Genomic DNA, 18,752 nt, shown 5'->3' on the forward strand with positions numbered 1-18,752 from the left:
TCTGAGGATGGCTGCCAGAGGCGGGGCTTAGGGAGAGGGCAGTCATTGGCTGGGGGCAGTATGACCCAGAGACCAGTGATTGGTTTCTACTGAGAAAGACGGATCAGAAACGAAACTGATACTGATTTTTTTTTTTTCTCCAGCATGGGGTCTGGCATGGATTCACATGCTCATGAATATTCCCCGTCGTCAGGCTGGGAATCCTCTGTAAAGAAAAAACCAGTATCAGTTTCGTTTCTGATCTGTCTTTCGTAGTAATAACCAATCACTGGTCTCTGCGTCATACTGACCACAGCCAATGACTGCCCTCTACCTAAGCACCGCCTCTGGCAGCCATCTTCAGATTTTTACCGCACGTTCATGTGTTGGGATCCTCGTGCTATTGCTCTCGAGCGTTAGTGCTATTTTTTTCACGTTTTTTCTCAAAAACTTCGTTTTTTCGGTCAAAAGAGCCTCAAGCTCCACCGATTCTCCATCCGATCAACGGGGACCCGTGTCGGATTCGTCTGCGCCCCTCAAGGGTGAAGATTTCGTCGAGCTACGCTTTTGGAGGACTCCAGAAGTTTCTCAGGCCCGGTCATGGCCCAGGAGAAGGGGAGCTCGACGCCCGGAAAGCTGTTCAGGGTCTGCCCTGGATGCCAGCTGCAGAACGTCTTCAAGGAGGACGAACACTCTTTTTGTCTTTACTGCCTACATGAGGACAAGACGCACGTGGAGAAGGACTGTGCGTGTTGCGGCAACATGTCGGAGCGGACCATGAAGGACCGCCATCAACGGCTCGCCAACTGGCTGGAAGGGAAGAGCCCGTCCGGCGAGAAGAAGAGGAAGAAAGCCGAGCGGTCTTCTAAGACCTTTGAGGACGCCCCGGCGACGGGGGTCCAACATAAGGCCAAGCACCGCGAGTCCGCTGGCACCGGGAGCGCCGAACGGTCGGGCTCTACGGGCGCCAGGCAGGGCGCACCCTCCCCGGCACCATCAACCACGAGCCAACGCTCTGGGTCGGGTAAGAGGAAGGCCGAGCACCCGGCGAAGCTCCTGGAGAGGCTCCGGTCGAGCTCGAAGGAGGGGGAGCGAGGCAGTGTCCCCCCCTCAAGGATAAGGCGGTGAGCGCACCTAGGGTGGTGAAGGCCTTAATCCATCCGGCCAAGCCCTCTATCGAAACTGTCGCGGCGGCCCTGGCTCAGCCTGTGGAGGCTACACCAGTGGTGGCGACCTCGGGGCTCAGAGTCTCCCTGCCACCTCGGAGGGAGTCCTCTTTTGTGCCCATCGATAGGACCCCCGTGGGGAAGAAAAAGGGGGGGCAGGGCGTCGTCGTAGATTCGGCCTCAACCTCGGAGGAGGAGCTGGTCGAAGTCTTAAGCCACGGCCTCGGCGTGGAAGAAGACCGGCCCGTCGGGATGGATCCCGACGCAGGTGACGACGACATCGTCGAGGGTACCGACGGGGCCCCTGATCGCCCGTCGGATTCCCCTCTGCCAGCGCCGCGAGACAACTCGGCGGCCATTTTGTTGGCTATACAGTCCTTATGCTCAGATAAGGACGAGACTACCGTTGCCGACGGAACCTCTCCCGTCGGGGGACCCAGAACCGGGACCTTCTGGTGTTCCCCCTACCAAGAAAAGAAGGATCCACCCTCCGCCTCCTTTTCAGCCGTCGCGCCCCTTCCAGCCCTCCTCCCCGTCCACCCGAGGGGATGATACGGGGACTGACACGGCAGCGACGGGTACGGACGACGAGGTATACGACGAGGATGTACCGTCGTCGCCTCCCACCAGGGCTTCTCCGCCCGACGAGATTGGATCGTTCCACTCCATGATCACCAGGGCATCCGAGCTTTTCCAACTCTGCCCTGAGGAGAAGAAGGAAGGTTTCCTTTATCAGCGGCGCGAGGCCAAGAGGAAGACGGTCCTCTCAGTGCCTCTATTGGACGACATTTGGGATGAGGGCCTCACCCTCCTCAAGAACCCTTCCACGACGCCAGCTAGAAGAGACCGGTACGAGAAGAAGTACCGGGTCCCGGACACGGCCCCCCTGTGCCTCCGGGCGCAGCCTACCCCGGACTCCGTCGTCTCCGCGGCGGCCAGGAAAAAAGCGGGGGGGGGGTGCGGCCTCCACATCGACTTCCCCACCGGACGGCGAGGGAAAGAAATTGGACGCTATGGGACGCAGAGTCATCTCGCCTGCGGCGACGACGATTAAAGCGGCCAACGCCTTGGCTATCGTGGCCCGCTACGACAGGGAGCTCTGGTACAAACTGGCTCCCCTGCTGGACTTCTTGCCGGACGACAAGAGGGCAGAGGCCCTGGAGATCCTGCAGGAAGGTGAGGTGGCTTCGGACCACGCCATTACCGTTGCGACGGACATCGCCGACACTGGGTTCCGCCAGTTGGGCAACGGCGTTTGCCTTAGGCGGCGTGGATGGCTCAAGGCTACGGACTTCCGTCAAGACGTTCAGACCAGAGTCCTGGACATGCCCTTCGATGGGAACAACCTGTTTGGGAAAACAGTGGACGATTCCCTTCAGGCCATTAAAGCGGACACCGAGACGGCCCGGGCCCTGGGAGTTCTGCAACAACGACGGACGCCCTTTCGGAGCAGCGGAGGCAAGGGCGCCTCCAAAAGTTCCGGCGGCGGTTTCTCCACCTACCGTCAAGCGGCCCGCTCGTCGGCTCAGGAGGCCTACAGAGGACGAGGCAAGTCTGGCGGACCCCGCCGTCGTCGCCAAGGAGGTCAAGTCGGCAAAGCTTCGTCGAACCAGGATTGAACCGACCGTGGGGTCGGGCCCCCACCGAAGCACCCCGGTGGGAGGCCGGCTGGCGAGCTTCGTCAGCGTGTGGGAGTCCATCTCCACCGACCGTTGTGTGCTGGACGCCTTGGCCCGGGGCCACGCGCTCGAGTTTCAAAGAAGGTGTCCGCGCGTCCCCCCCGTGGCCAGGAAAGAACTTCACGTCCCTCAACTTCTCCTGGAGGTAAAGGCGATGCTCAAGAAGGGCGCCATCGAACTCGTCCCAAAGAGGCTTCGGGGCTCCGGAGTTTACTCGAGATACTTCCTCGTGAAGAAGAAGACGGGGGGATGGCGCCCCATCCTGGACCTGCGACGTCTGAACAAGTTCATCAAGGCGCAAAAGTTCCGGATGGTCACCCTCCAGCACGTCCTGGGTCAGCTGGAGGAAGGAGACTTCCTGTCGTCGTTGGATTTGGAGGATGCCTACTTCCATATTCCCATCCTAAAGGGGCACCGAAAATTCCTCAGGTTTGTGGTCCAAGGGCGTCACTACCAGTTCAAAGCCCTCCCCTTCGGACTACGGTCGGCACCCAGGGTATTCACCAAGTGCCTTGCACCGGTGGCGGCGCAGCTGCGCCGCGAGGGGATCCACGTCTACCCCTACCTGGACGACTGGCTCATCCGAGCCAAGACGAGGGAGCTCGCCGTGGATCACACGGCAAGGACCGTCCAACTTCTCACGGACCTGGGATTCTCCGTGAACTACGCCAAGTCTCACCTGGTACCCGCGCAAAACGCACTGTTTCTGGGAGCGAAGCTCGACACAGTGTCTCTTCTGGCCTCCCCGTCGGAGGAAAGGACCAGGTCCATCCTGGGCAAGGTACAGCGGATGTTGGTTTCCGACGCGGCCAAGGTGAGGTCCATCAAGTCCCTCCTCGGAATGATGTCTTCCTGCATCTACCTCATTCCCATGTGCAGGCTCCGGATGCGCCCGTTGCAGGAGTTCCTGGACGCGCGCTGGATCCAAACGACGGGCAGCTTCGAGGAGAGGATCACACTCGACGAGAGTTTCCGCCGAGCGGTCCGGTGGTGGGGCAACCGCACGCATCTGACGGCGGGCATGGACTTCCAGACCCCAGACCACCAGGAGACAGTGACCACCGATGCCTCCCTGGAAGGGTGGGGAGCGCACACCAAAAATCTGCACGCGAGAGGCCTTTGGCTCCCGACGGAGAAGTCCCTCCATATCAACGTCCTGGAGCTCCGTGCAGTGTTCTGGGCCCTCAGGTCCTTCCTTCCGTCCCTCAAGGGCAAGGTGGTGAGGATCTTCACCGACAACACCACCACCATGTTTTACATCAGGAAACAGGGCGGAACCAGGTCCCCAGCGCTGTCCAAGGAGGCGCAGGACCTGTGGCATTGGGCCGTCGCCCAAAGGATGTTTCTGGTGCCGTTTCATCTGGCAGGGATAAAAAACACCATCGCCGACTCACTCAGCAGGGAGCTGCGCTCGTGCCACGAGTGGGAACTACGGCAGGATCTAGTGGATCGCCTCTTCCGACGGTGGGGCACACCCCAGATCGACCTGTTCGCGACGGCGACGAACTCCAAGTGCCGGAGGTTCGCCAGCAGGTTTCCCCAGGCGAGGAGCATGGGCGATGCTTTCTCGTTCCCCTGGGAGGGCCTGTTCATCTACGCGTTCCCTCCTTTGCCACTGCTAATCCGGCTCGTCAACCAGCTCAAGAGGTCACGGTGCAGGATGATCCTCGTCGCACCTGCGTGGCCGAGGCAGATATGGTTCCCGGACCTTCTGGACTTGTCAGCGTCCCCGCCAATCAAGCTGCCGGTGGACGCGGATCTACTCTCCAGGGAAGGAGGCGCCATCCTCCACCACGACCCGAAATCGCTGAACTTGCAGGCCTGGCTCCTGCAGCACTAGAGTTTGGAGGATACGACATACCGGCCGACTGCAGAGAGGTTCTTGCAAAGGCCAGGGCGTCCTCGACTCTTAAATGCTACGGACACAAATGGAAGAGGTTCTCTGTCTGGTGCCACGCACAGAAGATTAACCCTCTACGGATTACGGCTCCCCAGGTACTGCCGTACCTGCTGACGCTGGCCAAAGCTGGACTGGCACACGCGTCCATCAAGATTCATCTTGCTGCGATCTCCCGATACACCAGAACCACGTGCCGGACGTCCTTGTGGTCTCATCGTCTGGTGAAAGAGTTCATGAAGGGACTGTTCAGATCGTTCCCGCCGGTGAAGGCTCCGGCCCCGGCGTGGGAGCTCAACGTGGTGCTGACCAAGCTCATGGGACCTCCGTTCGAGCCTCTGCACTCGGCCCCGTTGAAGTTTCTGACGTGGAAAACAGCGTTTCGTGTGGCCATCACCTCCGCACGACGGGTGGGAGAGATCCAGGCCCTTTCATGCAAGGCCCCGTACTTGACTTTTCACGACACGAGGGTAGTGCTCAGGACGCACCCCTCCTTCATGCCCAAGGTACTGTCGGACTTCCATCTCAACGAACCCTTGGTGTTGCCTGTGTTCTTCCCGTCGCCTTCGTCGCCGGCTGAGAGGACTTTGCACTCGCTGGATGTGGCTAGAGCGCTGAAGTTCTACGTGGACCGCACGAAGTGTTTTCGGAAGACGTCACAACTCTTTGTGAACTTTGGACCTGTCAATCAGGGGAAGGCTCTCTCGAAGGCTTCCATTTCCAGATGGCTCTCCGGCTGTATCATGTACTGTCATCGGTTGGCAAACCGACCGCTGCCTGGCCGTCCGAGAGCCCATTCCACCAGAGCGATCGCAGCTACCACGGCGTTCCTTTCTGGTGTGCCCCTGCTGGACATATGCAGGGCTGCTACGTGGAGGTCGACGCACACCTTCACGAAATTCTACTGCGTCGATCGGGATTCCAGGGAGGAGTCCAGGGTCGGCCAAGCAGTGCTGCGCAACCTGTTCGCCTGAGGTGAGCCTGGTGAGGAGGTAAGATGCTTAATGTTGAGTTTGATGTACTGCTTAATGTTGAGCCGTTGCCACCTCCCGTGGTTGTGCATGTGTGTACTGCTATGTATTCTTTATTCATGTGCATGTGAATCCATGCCAGACCCCATGCTGGAGAAGGAACAAGTTACTTACCTGTAACTGTTGTTCTCCAGCATGGGTCTGGCATGGATTCACATGCGAACCCTCCCGCCTACCCCTCTGCGGCTCTTCACTTGGTCATACTGCCACTTCACGTGCTTCCAAATCTGAAGATGGCTGCCAGAGGCGGTGCTTAGGTAGAGGGCAGTCATTGGCTGTGGTCAGTATGACGCAGAGACCAGTGATTGGTTATTACTACGAAAGACAGATCAGAAACGAAACTGATACTGGTTTTTTCTTTACCGAGGATTCCCAGCCTGACGACGGGGAATATTCATGAGCATGTGAATCCATGCCAGACCCATGCTGGAGAACAACAGTTACAGGTAAGTAACTTGTTCCTTCTTTACTGAGGATTCCCGGCCTGACGACGAGGAATATTCATGAGCATGTGAATCCATGCCAGACCCATGCTGGAGAACAACAGTTACAGGTAAGTAACTTGTTCTTTCTTAACTCCAGGATGCCCAGCCAACGGACAATCATGACAATCCTTGAAAGCTTCCATACATAACTCTTCCGATGGTAAATATAATCTGGTTCCCACAAACGGTAATCCTTCCTTAATTCACAATGCCCAGATTACGGCTCCAGGCGCCCTTAGAACCGATACAAGGGGGAGCGGTCTCTGGATAACCTGGTCAGGGAAATTTCTTACAAGCCATCTCAAGGTGGATTGTCAATTGCATCACACTCTGCTGCACTCTTGCCAAGAGAGATCTGCCCTTCAAGCCTAGAGCAAAATCTACTCTGGGCACTGGGACTTCCATAGCATTCATTACAAATGTTCCTCTCAAGTCCATTTGCAAAGCGGCAAAATGAAGTTCTGTACACATCTTTTCAAAACACTATTGCCTAGATACTCACTCTAGGTCTGATTCTCGGTGGGACAAGCATTACTTGGACATCTTTTCGATACTGTTCCTTCTCGCATCCCACCTCCAACTCTGGGTACTGCGCGCTATTCTATGCACAGCATGTGATTCTAAGCAGATGAACAAGCATCAGAAGACCTGCATTACTTAGCGTTATAGCATTTCTGATGATTGTATCTGCTTCGATTCACATGCGCCCCCCCCCCCTGCATCCCAGCTTGGATGGAAGGACCACGGACATCTTACTACTTCTCTCTTTTCTGTACGCACGATAGTCATAAGGCTAACTCATGGCAGAACAAATACAATCGGAGGGATCTAGACGTGTGAGGGATTTTGGGTACACTACACGTCACGTTTGGGATAGTGTTACAGGCACGCCCATGTCGACGTTCGCTTTCGATCCTCGAAAGACAAGATGCAATACTCTGCAGTTACCACTAGATGTCGAACTATAACACAGCATGTGAATCTAAGCAGATACTTACCGTAATAGCATTTCATGATTGTAAAACCATTCATAGCTAAATGCATTCTACTAGCAGAGGTCACTTTTCACAATAGAATAAGATTCAACATATATAATCACAGGCCGTTCCACCAAGCTAGTTTCAACATGCAGTGTATACATTCTGTCATACGTCTTCTTTAGAACCTTGAATATCAATAAACATATTTCTAAGCAGTATCTGCACGTGGTGTCCATCTGGTTTCTTCTGATAGACCAATTTAGAATTGGGGGGAGAGAGGGGGAGGGCGGGAGGGAGAGGGTGAGGTTGTAGGAGGGAGAGGGAGGGTGGGAGGGGGAGGGGGTATAGGGAGGGAGAGAGAGGGAGGTAGGGAGAGAGAGGGAGACCCTGTCTAGACACCTTGTCCGTTTACCATAATGCTGACAACTTGAATTAGGACATTCCTAATGAAAGAAGTGGATAAAATCCACTGGAGCCTGAATTCCTACATTTGCATACTCGAAGGGATTGTGTCCTCCGACGTGTCCCACAGCTGTTCACTTTAGAAACTTTTCAGCAGAGGGCGTCAATGGCGTTCAGCTGATGTCCCTCTAGGGTCGACGTCACCGGCTGTTATATATAGGACGCACAGCGCCCGTTGCCGGAGTTCTGTTTTTTCCGACAGCAAACGTGTTAGCTTCGTAAATCTCTGCGTGCCTCCTTGATTCTTCGAATCTCTTATGTCTATTTCTTCGACCCCTCCAAGGTCCGGGTTCAAGACTTTCCGAGACTGCAAGTCCAAGATGTCCTTGACCGACCCACACCATATTTGCTTATGGTGTCTGTGTGAGTCGCATGACACAGACGATTGCTCCAAATGCTAGTCTCTAACAGCCATGGCCTTGTGTGAAAGGAAGGGGGAAGCTTTGTGCAGGTAAGCCATCAGAAAAGTCCCATAAAACCGGATCGAAGTCTAGGGTTTCCACCGATGACTCGAGGGGTGACTCTGTGTTCGGAGGAAGCTTGAGGTTCTAGGACCCGCCATTCCTAGTCTTCGCGGCAGGCACCGGTTGCCTTCCCCGTCCTCTTCGGAGGATGGTGCTGTGCGTAAGGTCGCCTGTCCCACGAAGTCCTCGACGCCGGAGGAGTAGGCAGTGTTTAAGGGGCAAATGATGGGGATTTTCCAGTCGAAAATCACGGTTCCTGTCGCGCCGTCTCATGAAAGCCGGCAGAGAACGCTCTCGATCCGCGGCTCGCACGTCTTCGGGCTCGTGCCACGTCTCGCATCGGCAGCCCTCGAGGTCCCGTGCGGATAAGAGCAGTCGCAAGAGATGTGCATCCAGGTCTCGGTCCTCATCCCCAGCGAGACCGGTGCAGCCTGTGGAGGTATCCGAGTCGACTCGTTCAGCGGCGGGTCAGTCTCGGACTCAGCCTACGCCTGTAGCGGTTTCAGTGTCGACACCCTCGGCGCAGATTCCGGCGTCAAAGCCATTGACGGTCTCGATGTCGTTGTTCTCGATGCCTCAGCTTAGTCATGAGGCAATGTCCCATGGTTCGCCGGTTGGGGGCAGACTTGCGCAGCATCTTGGAGAATGGCATGCCATTACTTCACATGTGTGGGTTCTGGATATTATAGCCCACGGCTACTGCCTTCCCTTCCTTCAGCGGCCTCACAAAAATCCACTGGGGAATCTCTCTTTGAAGCTTCCGGATCCACTCCTTGCGCAGGAAATCCTATCCCTGCTTGAGAAAGGCGCCATATAACTGGTGCCTGTAGCAGAGAGGAACAAGTGATGGTATTCCCCTTATTTTTTTGATCCCAAAGAAAGACGGGGGATTGAGACCCATTATGGACTTGCGTTGGTTGAACAAGCTTCTCAGGAAGGACAAGTTCAAGATGGTTCCTCTTTCTCAAGTCCACCAGGCCCTTCAACTTCAAGATTGGTTGGTGTCTCTGGACCACAAGGATGCTTACTTTCATGTGCCAATTCATCCCAGGCACAGGAAGTACCTGAGGTTAGCGGCTGGCGACTCGCACTTTCAGTTTCGGGTCCTGCCATTCGGATTGACCGCTGCCCCGAGGCTCTTCACCAAGCTGGTGGTGGCAGCGTACCTCAGGAGAGGTGGGAATTCACTTCTACCTCTACCTGGATGATTGGTTGATCAGGGCACGTTCTCCCGAGCAAGCCCTGGATAATCTATCAGTCCCCTGCCATTCCCTTCACCAGTTGGGCTTCTCCATAAATTTAAAGTTGCCGCATTTTGACACCTTCCCAGTGGCTCCAATACATCGGAGAAGTGCTCGACACGTCCCTGGGGCAGTGTTCGCCTTCCCTGGTGAGGGCTCATCACATTCTGCAGATGGTGGACTAGTTTCAACGTGCCCAGAGTCTCCCGGCTTTCGAATTCTTATGGTTGCTCGGGCCTCATGGCATCCTGCATTTTTCTGGTACCAGTGGCCAGGCTGCGGGTGAGACCCCTGCCGTGGGCTCTCAAGATGCAGTGGTCTCAGTTTTCCGGCAGGATGCCGGATCCCGTTCAGATTCCGATCTCGTTCGCCAGGATCTTCTATGGTGGGCCGACAAAGGAAATCTGATGAAGGGGTCACCGTTTTGGCAACCATGGCCAGAGGTGATGATCGTGACGGATGCCTCCCTCACAGGATGGGGCGCTCATGCCAACGAGTTGACAGCCAGCGTCCGTTGGTCTCAGTCAGAGTCCGGACTCCACATCAATCTGTTAGAGCTGAGAGCCATTAGGCTGGCCCTGAAGGCTTTTCTGCCGTCTGTGCGGGGGAAGGCTGTCCCGATTATGATGGACAACACAGTGGCCATGCATTACCTCAACAAAAAAGGGTGGGGGGGGGCAGGGTCACTCCCGTTGTGCAGGGAGGCGATTCAGCTCTGGTTCTGGGCCATCCAAGAGGAAATCTCGATCTCGACAGTTCATCTGGCCGGAGACGAAAACATGGCAGCGGACGCTCTGAGCAGGCAGAGCACTGTCTCTCATGAGTGGGAGTTGGCTCACACAGTTCTTTTGGAGATCTTCGTCCTTTGGGGAACCCCAACAGTGGATCTCTTCGCCACCAGTGTCAACCGGAAGTGCGAGAGATTCTGCTTGCAGGAATTTCCTCCAAGAGGAGCCTTAGGGGGCGCGTTCTTAGTGGAGTGGTCCTTCTCACTTCTGTACCAGGCGGCCCGCAACAAAATCCCTCTACCGTTGGCGGAAGTTATGCGACTGGTGCAGAGGTCAGAATGTGGATCCTTTCCAGTGTTCCATTCCTATTGTAACGCTCACCTGATTCTCGCAGAGGCGCCGGTCTTGACTGGGCGACTACCGTATCTTCAAAGGTGATGTGTAGCACCCGGTTGGCTCTTTGGGCTGGACCTCTGTGCACTGTATGCCTGACGTGTAGAGTAAGATGTCTTAGGTAAGTGAATGCCGAGCTCTCCATCTGCCTCGGGGCAGGGTGCTGTAACCAGTTTCTTCACTGGATAGGTAGCGCAGGCCTCTTGACTTCAGAGGACTGCTGTCCGTCGTTTACTGCACGAACGGTAAGTTTCGAGTCATTCAAATGTCTTTAAAGTCTTTAGTAATGATGTCTCTTGTTTTGCAGGGTTCCGGCGATGGCGGATGACGGGCTGAAGTGAGTTGAAGATGGAGCCCGTGTGATGAATAGAAGCGCCTGGAAGCACGTAAGTAAGCGCTTGTTGCCTGCTTCGCTATGCGCTCTAACTGTCTTTTTATTTTGCAGGTACGAGTTCGGAGCGGCTGCAGGGTGCCGGAATACCCACTGGATTAGATGTGGAAAGGAGTAATGGCACGTGAGTATTAAAGTTCCCCAATGTCTTTAAACGCACCTTGTTTTGTCTTTCAGATGCGGGATGCAGCGCCGAAGGCCTCCGGAGCGTGCGAAGAGTTGGTAAACTTTTGTCTTTCAGATGCCGGAATGCAGTGTGAAGACCTCCGGAGCGCACGAAGAGTAGGTAAGCCTTTGCCTTTCAGATGCCGGAATGCTAACCTGTTCTTTCTTGTCTTTATAGGTGTTGCTGAAGACTGGATTCAGGATGGTAAGCCTTTGCCTTTCAGATGCCGGAATGCTAACCTGTTCTTTCTTGTCTTTATAGGTGTTGCTGAAGACTGGATTCAGGATGGTAAGCCTTTTTCCTTACGCCCACGACCGGATGCAGAAGACACGATGAGCGTTCTGCTGCAGAGGTTGCAGAATAACGCAAAGCAAGATTCATCCACCAGGTGTGGTTTAAATAGCCTCCTGTAGTGCTTAGGTGTCTCCTTCCACAGCCACGCCTAAGTAAGAAAAGAGTTCCAGTGTTCTGAATCTAGGGAGTGGCTCCAGCCCCACCCAACAGGAAAAGTAGTTCCAAACAGAAGAGGATCAGAGGCTCAACTGGCAGGCAAGTAAGCAGCATGGTCTGCTGAAGGTAAGTCCACCCAAGCATTATGAGCCCGGCGCTTCCAGCGCTGGGACTGGGCATATTTATGAGCCTGGTGCCACTGGCGCCAGGACTGGGTCCAAAAGGTCCCAATTGGGACTGGTTGGCACTCGGAACCTGGGTTATGGATCTGCTTCCAAGGGAGTTGGGAAAACCCTGACCTTTTGGAAGCAGAGATCATGACACCTATGGTGTTGTCTTTTTTGCTTTCTTTAGCCCACAGGGGCCTTCAAGTGGGTACCATTAAGGGTTACCTGTCAGTGCTGTCTATATTTAAGCGTTTGTCTGAGGAGTGTTCTTATTTTAAGATTCCTTTGATGTTACAGTTTCTGAAAGAACTGACTGTGTTTCCAGCGTCCCCTTTCCAGGTGCCGGGTTGGGATTTGAATTTGGTTTTAAAGTTCCTGATGGGAGCTCCGTTTGAGCCCTTACACTTTTGTCCGCTGAGACTTTTGTCTTTTAAAACTGTGTTTTTAGTTGTGGTTACTTACGCACGCAGATTTAGTGAATTGCAGGCACTTTCTGCCAAGCCACCCTTTACTGTTTTCCATAAGGATAGGGTTGTCCTGCGGGTGCAACCTTCTTTTCTTCCGAAGGTTGTCTGAATTTCATTTAAGCCAGAAGGTGGTTCTTCCGGCTTTTTATCCTCCTCCGCATCCTGGTAAGGAAGAGGAAAGGCTCCATGGGTTGGATCCTAGGAGAGCTTTGAGCTTTTTTCTTTCACGGATGTCACGGGTCAGAGTGGACGATCAGCTCTTTGTAGGTTATGCTGGACACCACTTGTGTCAGGCTGTTTCCAGTTGGATTGTTTTGACTGTCACTGAATACTACCGTTTGGCGGGGAAGGACCCTGCGGTAGGCTTACAGGCTCACTCTACTAGGGGTGTGGCTGCCTCAACTGCTATACAAAGGAGTGTTCCTATTTGCAATATTTGTGAGGCAGCCACAGGGGCCTCTGTCCATACTTTTGTTAAACACTATTCCCTGGACTCCATCCATGGGCAGGATTTGGCCTTTTGTAAGGCAGTGCTCTATTCAGCCATTTGATTGGGTACTCTAAATTTCACATTCTAAATTCTTTCCCTCCTCCATAGTGTGGTACTGCTTTGGGAGTCTGTCATGGATGTGAAATACGTCGGAGGACACAATCCCTTCGAAGAACAAGTTACTTACCAAACTGGTAACGTTCTTTCGATGGGATTTTCCTCCGACGTATTCCACATCGCCCTCCCAGCCTGCCCCTCTGCAGAAGTTCCCTTGTGATTACAGCTTACATTTCCGCAAGGCTGTAGGCAGTTATACTGGCAGGAGACTGGTGTCGCACGTTCTGGGGTAAAAAACTAAACTGAGGCAATGGGCGCTGTGCGTCTTATATATAACATTCGGTGACGTTGACCCTCGACAGAGGCCCTCGAAGGACATCGGCTCGACGCCATTGACGCAGGGCACCCTCTGCTGAAAAGTTTCCAAAGTGCACACCTGTTGGACACAACTGTCATCGATGTGCAATACGTCGGAGGAACATCCCATCGAAAGAAAGTTACCAGTTTGGTAAGTAACTTGTTCTTCTCTGTGTGTGCTTGTAGTGGAAGAAACCCCCAGTCAGGTCATGCACAGAGGTTTTAAAGCAAATTGTGTAACTGATGGTGACCTGGCACAAGATTTGAAACAAAATTATCAAAACTCAGTATTTTCTGCGTTTAAGTTGGGCGGGTATTCAACCACCACAGCCCCGCTATATAAAGGCATGGGACTAAATCGCACCTGTATGTTTTGGAATGCTACCCGAGCATTACTGATGGCGGGTGCCATATTGGAACGATGTCAAAAAGCATGAGAGTGGTTCTGAGTACCATTCCACTCCCCCATGGGATGTGCATGCTGGTCAAATCAATATCAATTTGTACCATTCTAAATCTTACCAAACAAACTCCAATACCAGTCATTATTCAAACCAAAACAAATTGTAGCCAAATGGGCCATTCGGATAATAAGACTTCAACTCCAGTACTGGGTACGACTGTCAGTGGGGCCCCCGACAATGAGAGCGATGGAAGCTTCTGCCAAACATAAATTGCCAATAAAGCATGTTTACAGCCATGCCTCAGATCTTTACCTTAACACAATCTGAAAACTAGTTTATGGGCCACCCCTGGATTAAAGTTCAGCAAACGTTCCCTCTTCTGGAGGGAACAGAGTGAGTTTGGCCTTGTCGTTGGAGCTTGTGGTTTTCCAACAAATAATGATTGAAAATGAAATATAAACTCAGACCACCACGGTGCGCAGGCAGTACAGTGACCTGATGAACGGCTTCTGAAGTTTATCCCGATCTTTGCAAGCAAGAGACCCTCCACCCTATCTAAATATTGTTAACAGATTAAGATGGTGAGGCATTTCACCCCGTCACTGGAGGCGGCAGGAGCAATGGCTCGATTTAGGAACACTAGGGTCTTGCAGATGGCGGATATCAGCATAGTATCAAATGAAAATATGGACCAATCGATGGAGCCTGACCAGAAGACATTTTTGTTAAATCTTCACAGAAATAATTGAATTTCATTATACAAATCATAATACACATAGATCATCTCACAATCATTTACTCCACAGCTCATACGCATTCATACCTTCATACATTTGATCTCTCTATCTAAATCAATACATTGTATTATCATTTCTATACCCATCTATCAGAAACAACTAACACACAATTCTAACACCCTTTCTTGAATACAGGTGTGTATCTGTATAGGCCTTGAATGCTATATAAAACGTCGACTCGTGTTTCGGTTGATATCAGGCATTACAACAATAGCCCTTGAATTGGTTCAACCTTAGTCAGGACAGAAGCTCTGTGCCAGATGTGCCTTGCTTCAGAAGTGAGTGGCTTGAGAGACATCTATAAAAACACATAATAGTAAAACCTATTACCTTCAATTTATATTCTGGTCAACCTATTTTATTTATAAAACCGTTTGTGTGTAGGTAACTTTAATATTGGTTACATCCTTGTGCTTACCCCAATATATAATTCTAGGCGGAAGTACATATGTAATGGGCATAGTCCCTTCCAAACTCTGCCAATTCACAGATGGTTGAGCCAAAGTCTGAAACAAACGGAATCCATTGGGTTAAGAATATATACCCAATGGTTTCCAATTCATGCACCCTAGCCTTGATGGTATTTACTTAGTCATGGATGCACAGGGTAGAATACTCACTATTTCATCCACCAATGTCTGGTAAATAGCTGAATTGCCTTCTTAAATTACTCTGCCGTGCAGATACATGTACTGATATTTCTGCTGTGCAAGGTACTCCAATCGCCTTCTTAAACGATTACCTGTAGGATAGAGTAGAAAAGGTTCCACCTTTATATTCGTTCCCTACAACTGTCCTTTTTAACATCACTCTTTTACTCTCTTACATTTATTGAAGTTCGTTCAATCGCGGGGCATAGTCAATTCTACCGCGTTCACAGTTCGTCTGGAGTTTGCAAACATCAAACTTAATTTGTGTGCGTGGTGCTGCCAATGATGGCACCTGCAAACAGAGTATCTAGTTTAGCACATTCTCCGACTAAAAATGCATGGGTACATTTATTCACTGGTTGAATTGGGCAGCCTGAGCCAACTCTACCAGCATCTGTTGATGTTATTGGGATGCATTTGCGAACTGACTCTCACGCGGATTCTAACAGTGTCGCCCGTTTTTTATGGAATTAGCAAGATTGGCATCCTGAAATGGAGGCAAACATACATACAAATGCAAAAATGAGAAAAATGAATGAGTGGAGACTGTCACGTGCTATGCAGCATATTGCTCGCTTCTCAGCGGAGAACTTCGCTGCTTATTAGTCTATTTTCAAAATATGTCATTGATGCCGGTTTCAAAATGTTTACTGGCCTCGTGCTATCAGTTAACCCGAGCTTGTTTTTAATAATGCCTTTTCGCAGGTATTCAATTGCGCAATACCACTTTCCAACATTGTTATCCGGATTGATATGCAAAAATGTGAACTGGCGGCCGTATCGTTTCCAGCGTTCTGAGCACTGCATCCCTGCTCGACTGCATCTTAGGCGTCTGTCTGCACCCGTGTGCCATCGCCCTGATGTCTTTCAGACGTATCAGTCACAGAAAGAGGACTTCCCGGCTGTTTCCCCTCTTATCATACAATCGAACATTAAAAAATCCTGTGCTTTTAGAAAATTGACACAACGAAAGATTAATTACATTTTGTATTTCTCCAGGGTGAGGATGATGGCTCACTTGTTCTTGAATGTTTATTTTTCTTTTCATATCTTATCCGGGGGACCGGTTTATGATGGGAAATGTAGTCATAGCTACCTTTTCTGGCTGCCTCGTTGTACATGTTTGTGTTTACATACCGTATCATATGAGCAGGGGCCTCTAGATGTTCCAGAGACTGGCAGAGAAGTAGGTGATATTGGAGAAAGCAGGACCCAGAGAGCAACCTGATATAGAAACTGGGCACGGCCAGGAGGCCTGACCCTAGAAAGGAGCCATAAGGAGTGGCAGTTCCCCGACTGAACACTCTGAGCTGGAGTGACTGTGCCGGCCTGCCACATAGTGACCACAGTTAAGGAGTGGTGGGTCATTGGCATGCTGAAGAAAGGACCCTGCGGGTATGTGAGAGCGGGGCCAGCAATTGAAATGATATCGGGGGTGCCAACGGACCCACTCATAGCTGAGGGGAGCTGCTCTCACTTGCGCACGGAGGCTGCTTTCACGGAATAGGAGAGGAGAGTTTGGAGCACCCAGAAGCAATATGGAGCAAATATGGTACGTTCGTCGGAGTGGGTACCCAGTATTCTCTGAATAATGAGGTACAAACCTAAGGGACAAGAAAATTGGGAGGGGGGGTCCTTGTAATGCTTTGCATTTATTGATTTTGTAGGTGGTGGCATAGCAGAAACTTGGAAGCAAGCCATTGCGAAGGAAGTAGAGTCTTGATATAGCCATGTAGTGTGGCAATCGGGTTTACATGCAAAACAGTTTTAAGTCAGAGTGCCTAAGACCTCAAGTGATATCTAAGGCACAAATAAATGGAACATTTGAGTGTACAGGATAAGAATCTGACTGCTGCAGTGATAAGATACTGGATGCTGTCTGAAGGGTCTCAATCTGCCTTTCAAAGGTTTCCGAGGAAATGGAGTGGGATGTGGTATCCCTTTAGCAGAAATTGTCCATGGAAGAAATTGTGACAAAATCCGATATCGTGATGCTTTTGGTGGAAATAAATCGCTCGCAGGAGATCTGCCATCCTCTATGGCAATGCTGAAAATGTGCATCGATAATATTGAGGATAAAATGGAAAACAACCAATTGCGGCTTATTTACTTGAATTGAAATATGCACGAATTAACAATTCGAAGGAAAGAGAAGAACGATCATTGAAGGTAGACTACCTGTAGAACAGACTTTTGGATGCTGGGCGTAATGGAAAAAGGGGGTGACAATATATTTGATTTGGAAAAAAACATTGAAGAGGCTTGTGAACGCATTATTTCACGTCTTGGGAGGCAAGCAAATCTCCTTTAGTAGATTTCACTAGGGCAAAGGCCCGCCCAAGAGTCCTCTATAAATGTTGGCAAAATGCCATTATTTTAGGGGAACAACTGACATCTTGATAGTCAAAGTGAAGGGTGACCTAGACTCTGGATGCTTCAAACCTGACATTTTTCAGGATTTATCAGCCCTAACCTTGATTAAACAAAAAGAATGTAGACTGCTAACGGCATGGCTAAGAGAAGACAATTTAAGGTGCACATTGAGCTTCCCCTATTCGTTGTCCTTTAAGTTTCATAATGAAGATTAAGATGGATTTTCAGAATCAGCCCTGTAGACAGATTCTGAGAGGCCACCCATTTCTGTAGAATATGGAAAGACACTAAGATCCAGCCAGTGTCATAGATGGCACAGAAGACCCTTTGTGCCTCAAGAATAGTTCAAGGGCCTTTTTTGAATTCTTTGTAGGGTCTATGATTGTCCCTCTGTATCTCGCCTTTCCACGAACCTCCTCCTTAACCCAGATGTCCATAACTCTGGTTAGTACGATCGATTGTTGATCCAGCTTCTTCATCTTGATGTAGATCGGAAGATTTGTTCCTCTGTATTGCTCTGGTCTCTGCATTTGTTAGAGGGCTGAAGGCCCACCACGGCTGTCTTGTGGTCATGCTATCAGCCGGTAGAGCTCTTCCCTCCCAGTTTCTGTAGCGGTTACTGCCGGCATCTTCCTCTGCTCGCTCAGCTCCACTCCACTCCACAGCTCACTCTGTGGAATGGCGTGGCTCCGCCACTCCACAGGGTTCTCCATCAGAGGCTCGTCTCTGCGTAGGATTCCCTCCTCCTTCAGGGTTCCTCGTCATTTTAAGTTTGCTGCTGTGTCTCAAAGGGGTGTGTTTTTCCTCTTTGGTCTTTGAGGGAAAGGGAAATCCAGCATTACCAGTCGGCTAGATGGCAACGATGCCACTGTTCATGGAAGGTAATACAACAGTAACAGCAGGATTTTCATTTCCCATATAGGTGGACTGTCTTTTCCCCATAGGGAGTTCCTTGTGGGAATGGGAGCCCAGATCCTTAGGGAGGGTCTTGCTTAGCATGCCCACCTCCCTAGCCTCAAAGAGGGTGCCACCTTTGCCCGTGAAGAGACAAATAGTCCAGATTCATCACATTATTTGAAGCCTGTGACTCTCTGCAAGAGACAAAACGCTTGATCTACAGTTATAAATAAGTAATTAAGTAAATGTACAGTTTTTTCTATTAATTATGAAAAATGTATCAAATCCTGCTGCAGTGACAATGTTCTATGACAATGCGTTTGAAATGACCGAATTGAGTGAACAGGCAATCTTACATGTTATGTTTTCCCACAGCACCTGCAGGAAAGTACCCCAATGGCTTTAAGGATGTTTTACGGGAACTTGTACGTGAAGAAGGCATTTCATCGCTGTATAAAGGCTTCAACGCTGTAATGCTTCGGGCTTTCCCGGCTAATGCTGTGAGTAAAATTATCATTGGTTATAATAACATTATTTGTTTTTGTTGCCATGTAGTCTGTGATCTACCCAGAATTTTAAGA

The 18,752-nt window shown here is 51.1% G+C and overlaps 1 protein-coding gene across 1 annotated transcript in view; it reads left to right on the top strand.

Annotated features, from left to right (window-relative positions):
* SLC25A20 (solute carrier family 25 member 20) overlaps positions 1-18,752 on the top strand; it is a 412,128-nt gene that overhangs the window by 333,368 nt on the left and 60,008 nt on the right. The window contains exon 8 of the mRNA XM_069643324.1: positions 18,547-18,671. Coding sequence (XP_069499425.1) covers positions 18,547-18,671 — 125 coding nt within the window. The remainder of the gene's footprint in view (positions 1-18,546; positions 18,672-18,752) is intronic.

This window comes from Ambystoma mexicanum, chromosome 2p (assembly GCF_040938575.1).
Source record: "Ambystoma mexicanum isolate Mex_15411 chromosome 2p, UKY_AmexF1_1, whole genome shotgun sequence".
In the NCBI taxonomy this organism is placed as follows: domain Eukaryota; kingdom Metazoa; phylum Chordata; class Amphibia; order Caudata; family Ambystomatidae; genus Ambystoma; species Ambystoma mexicanum.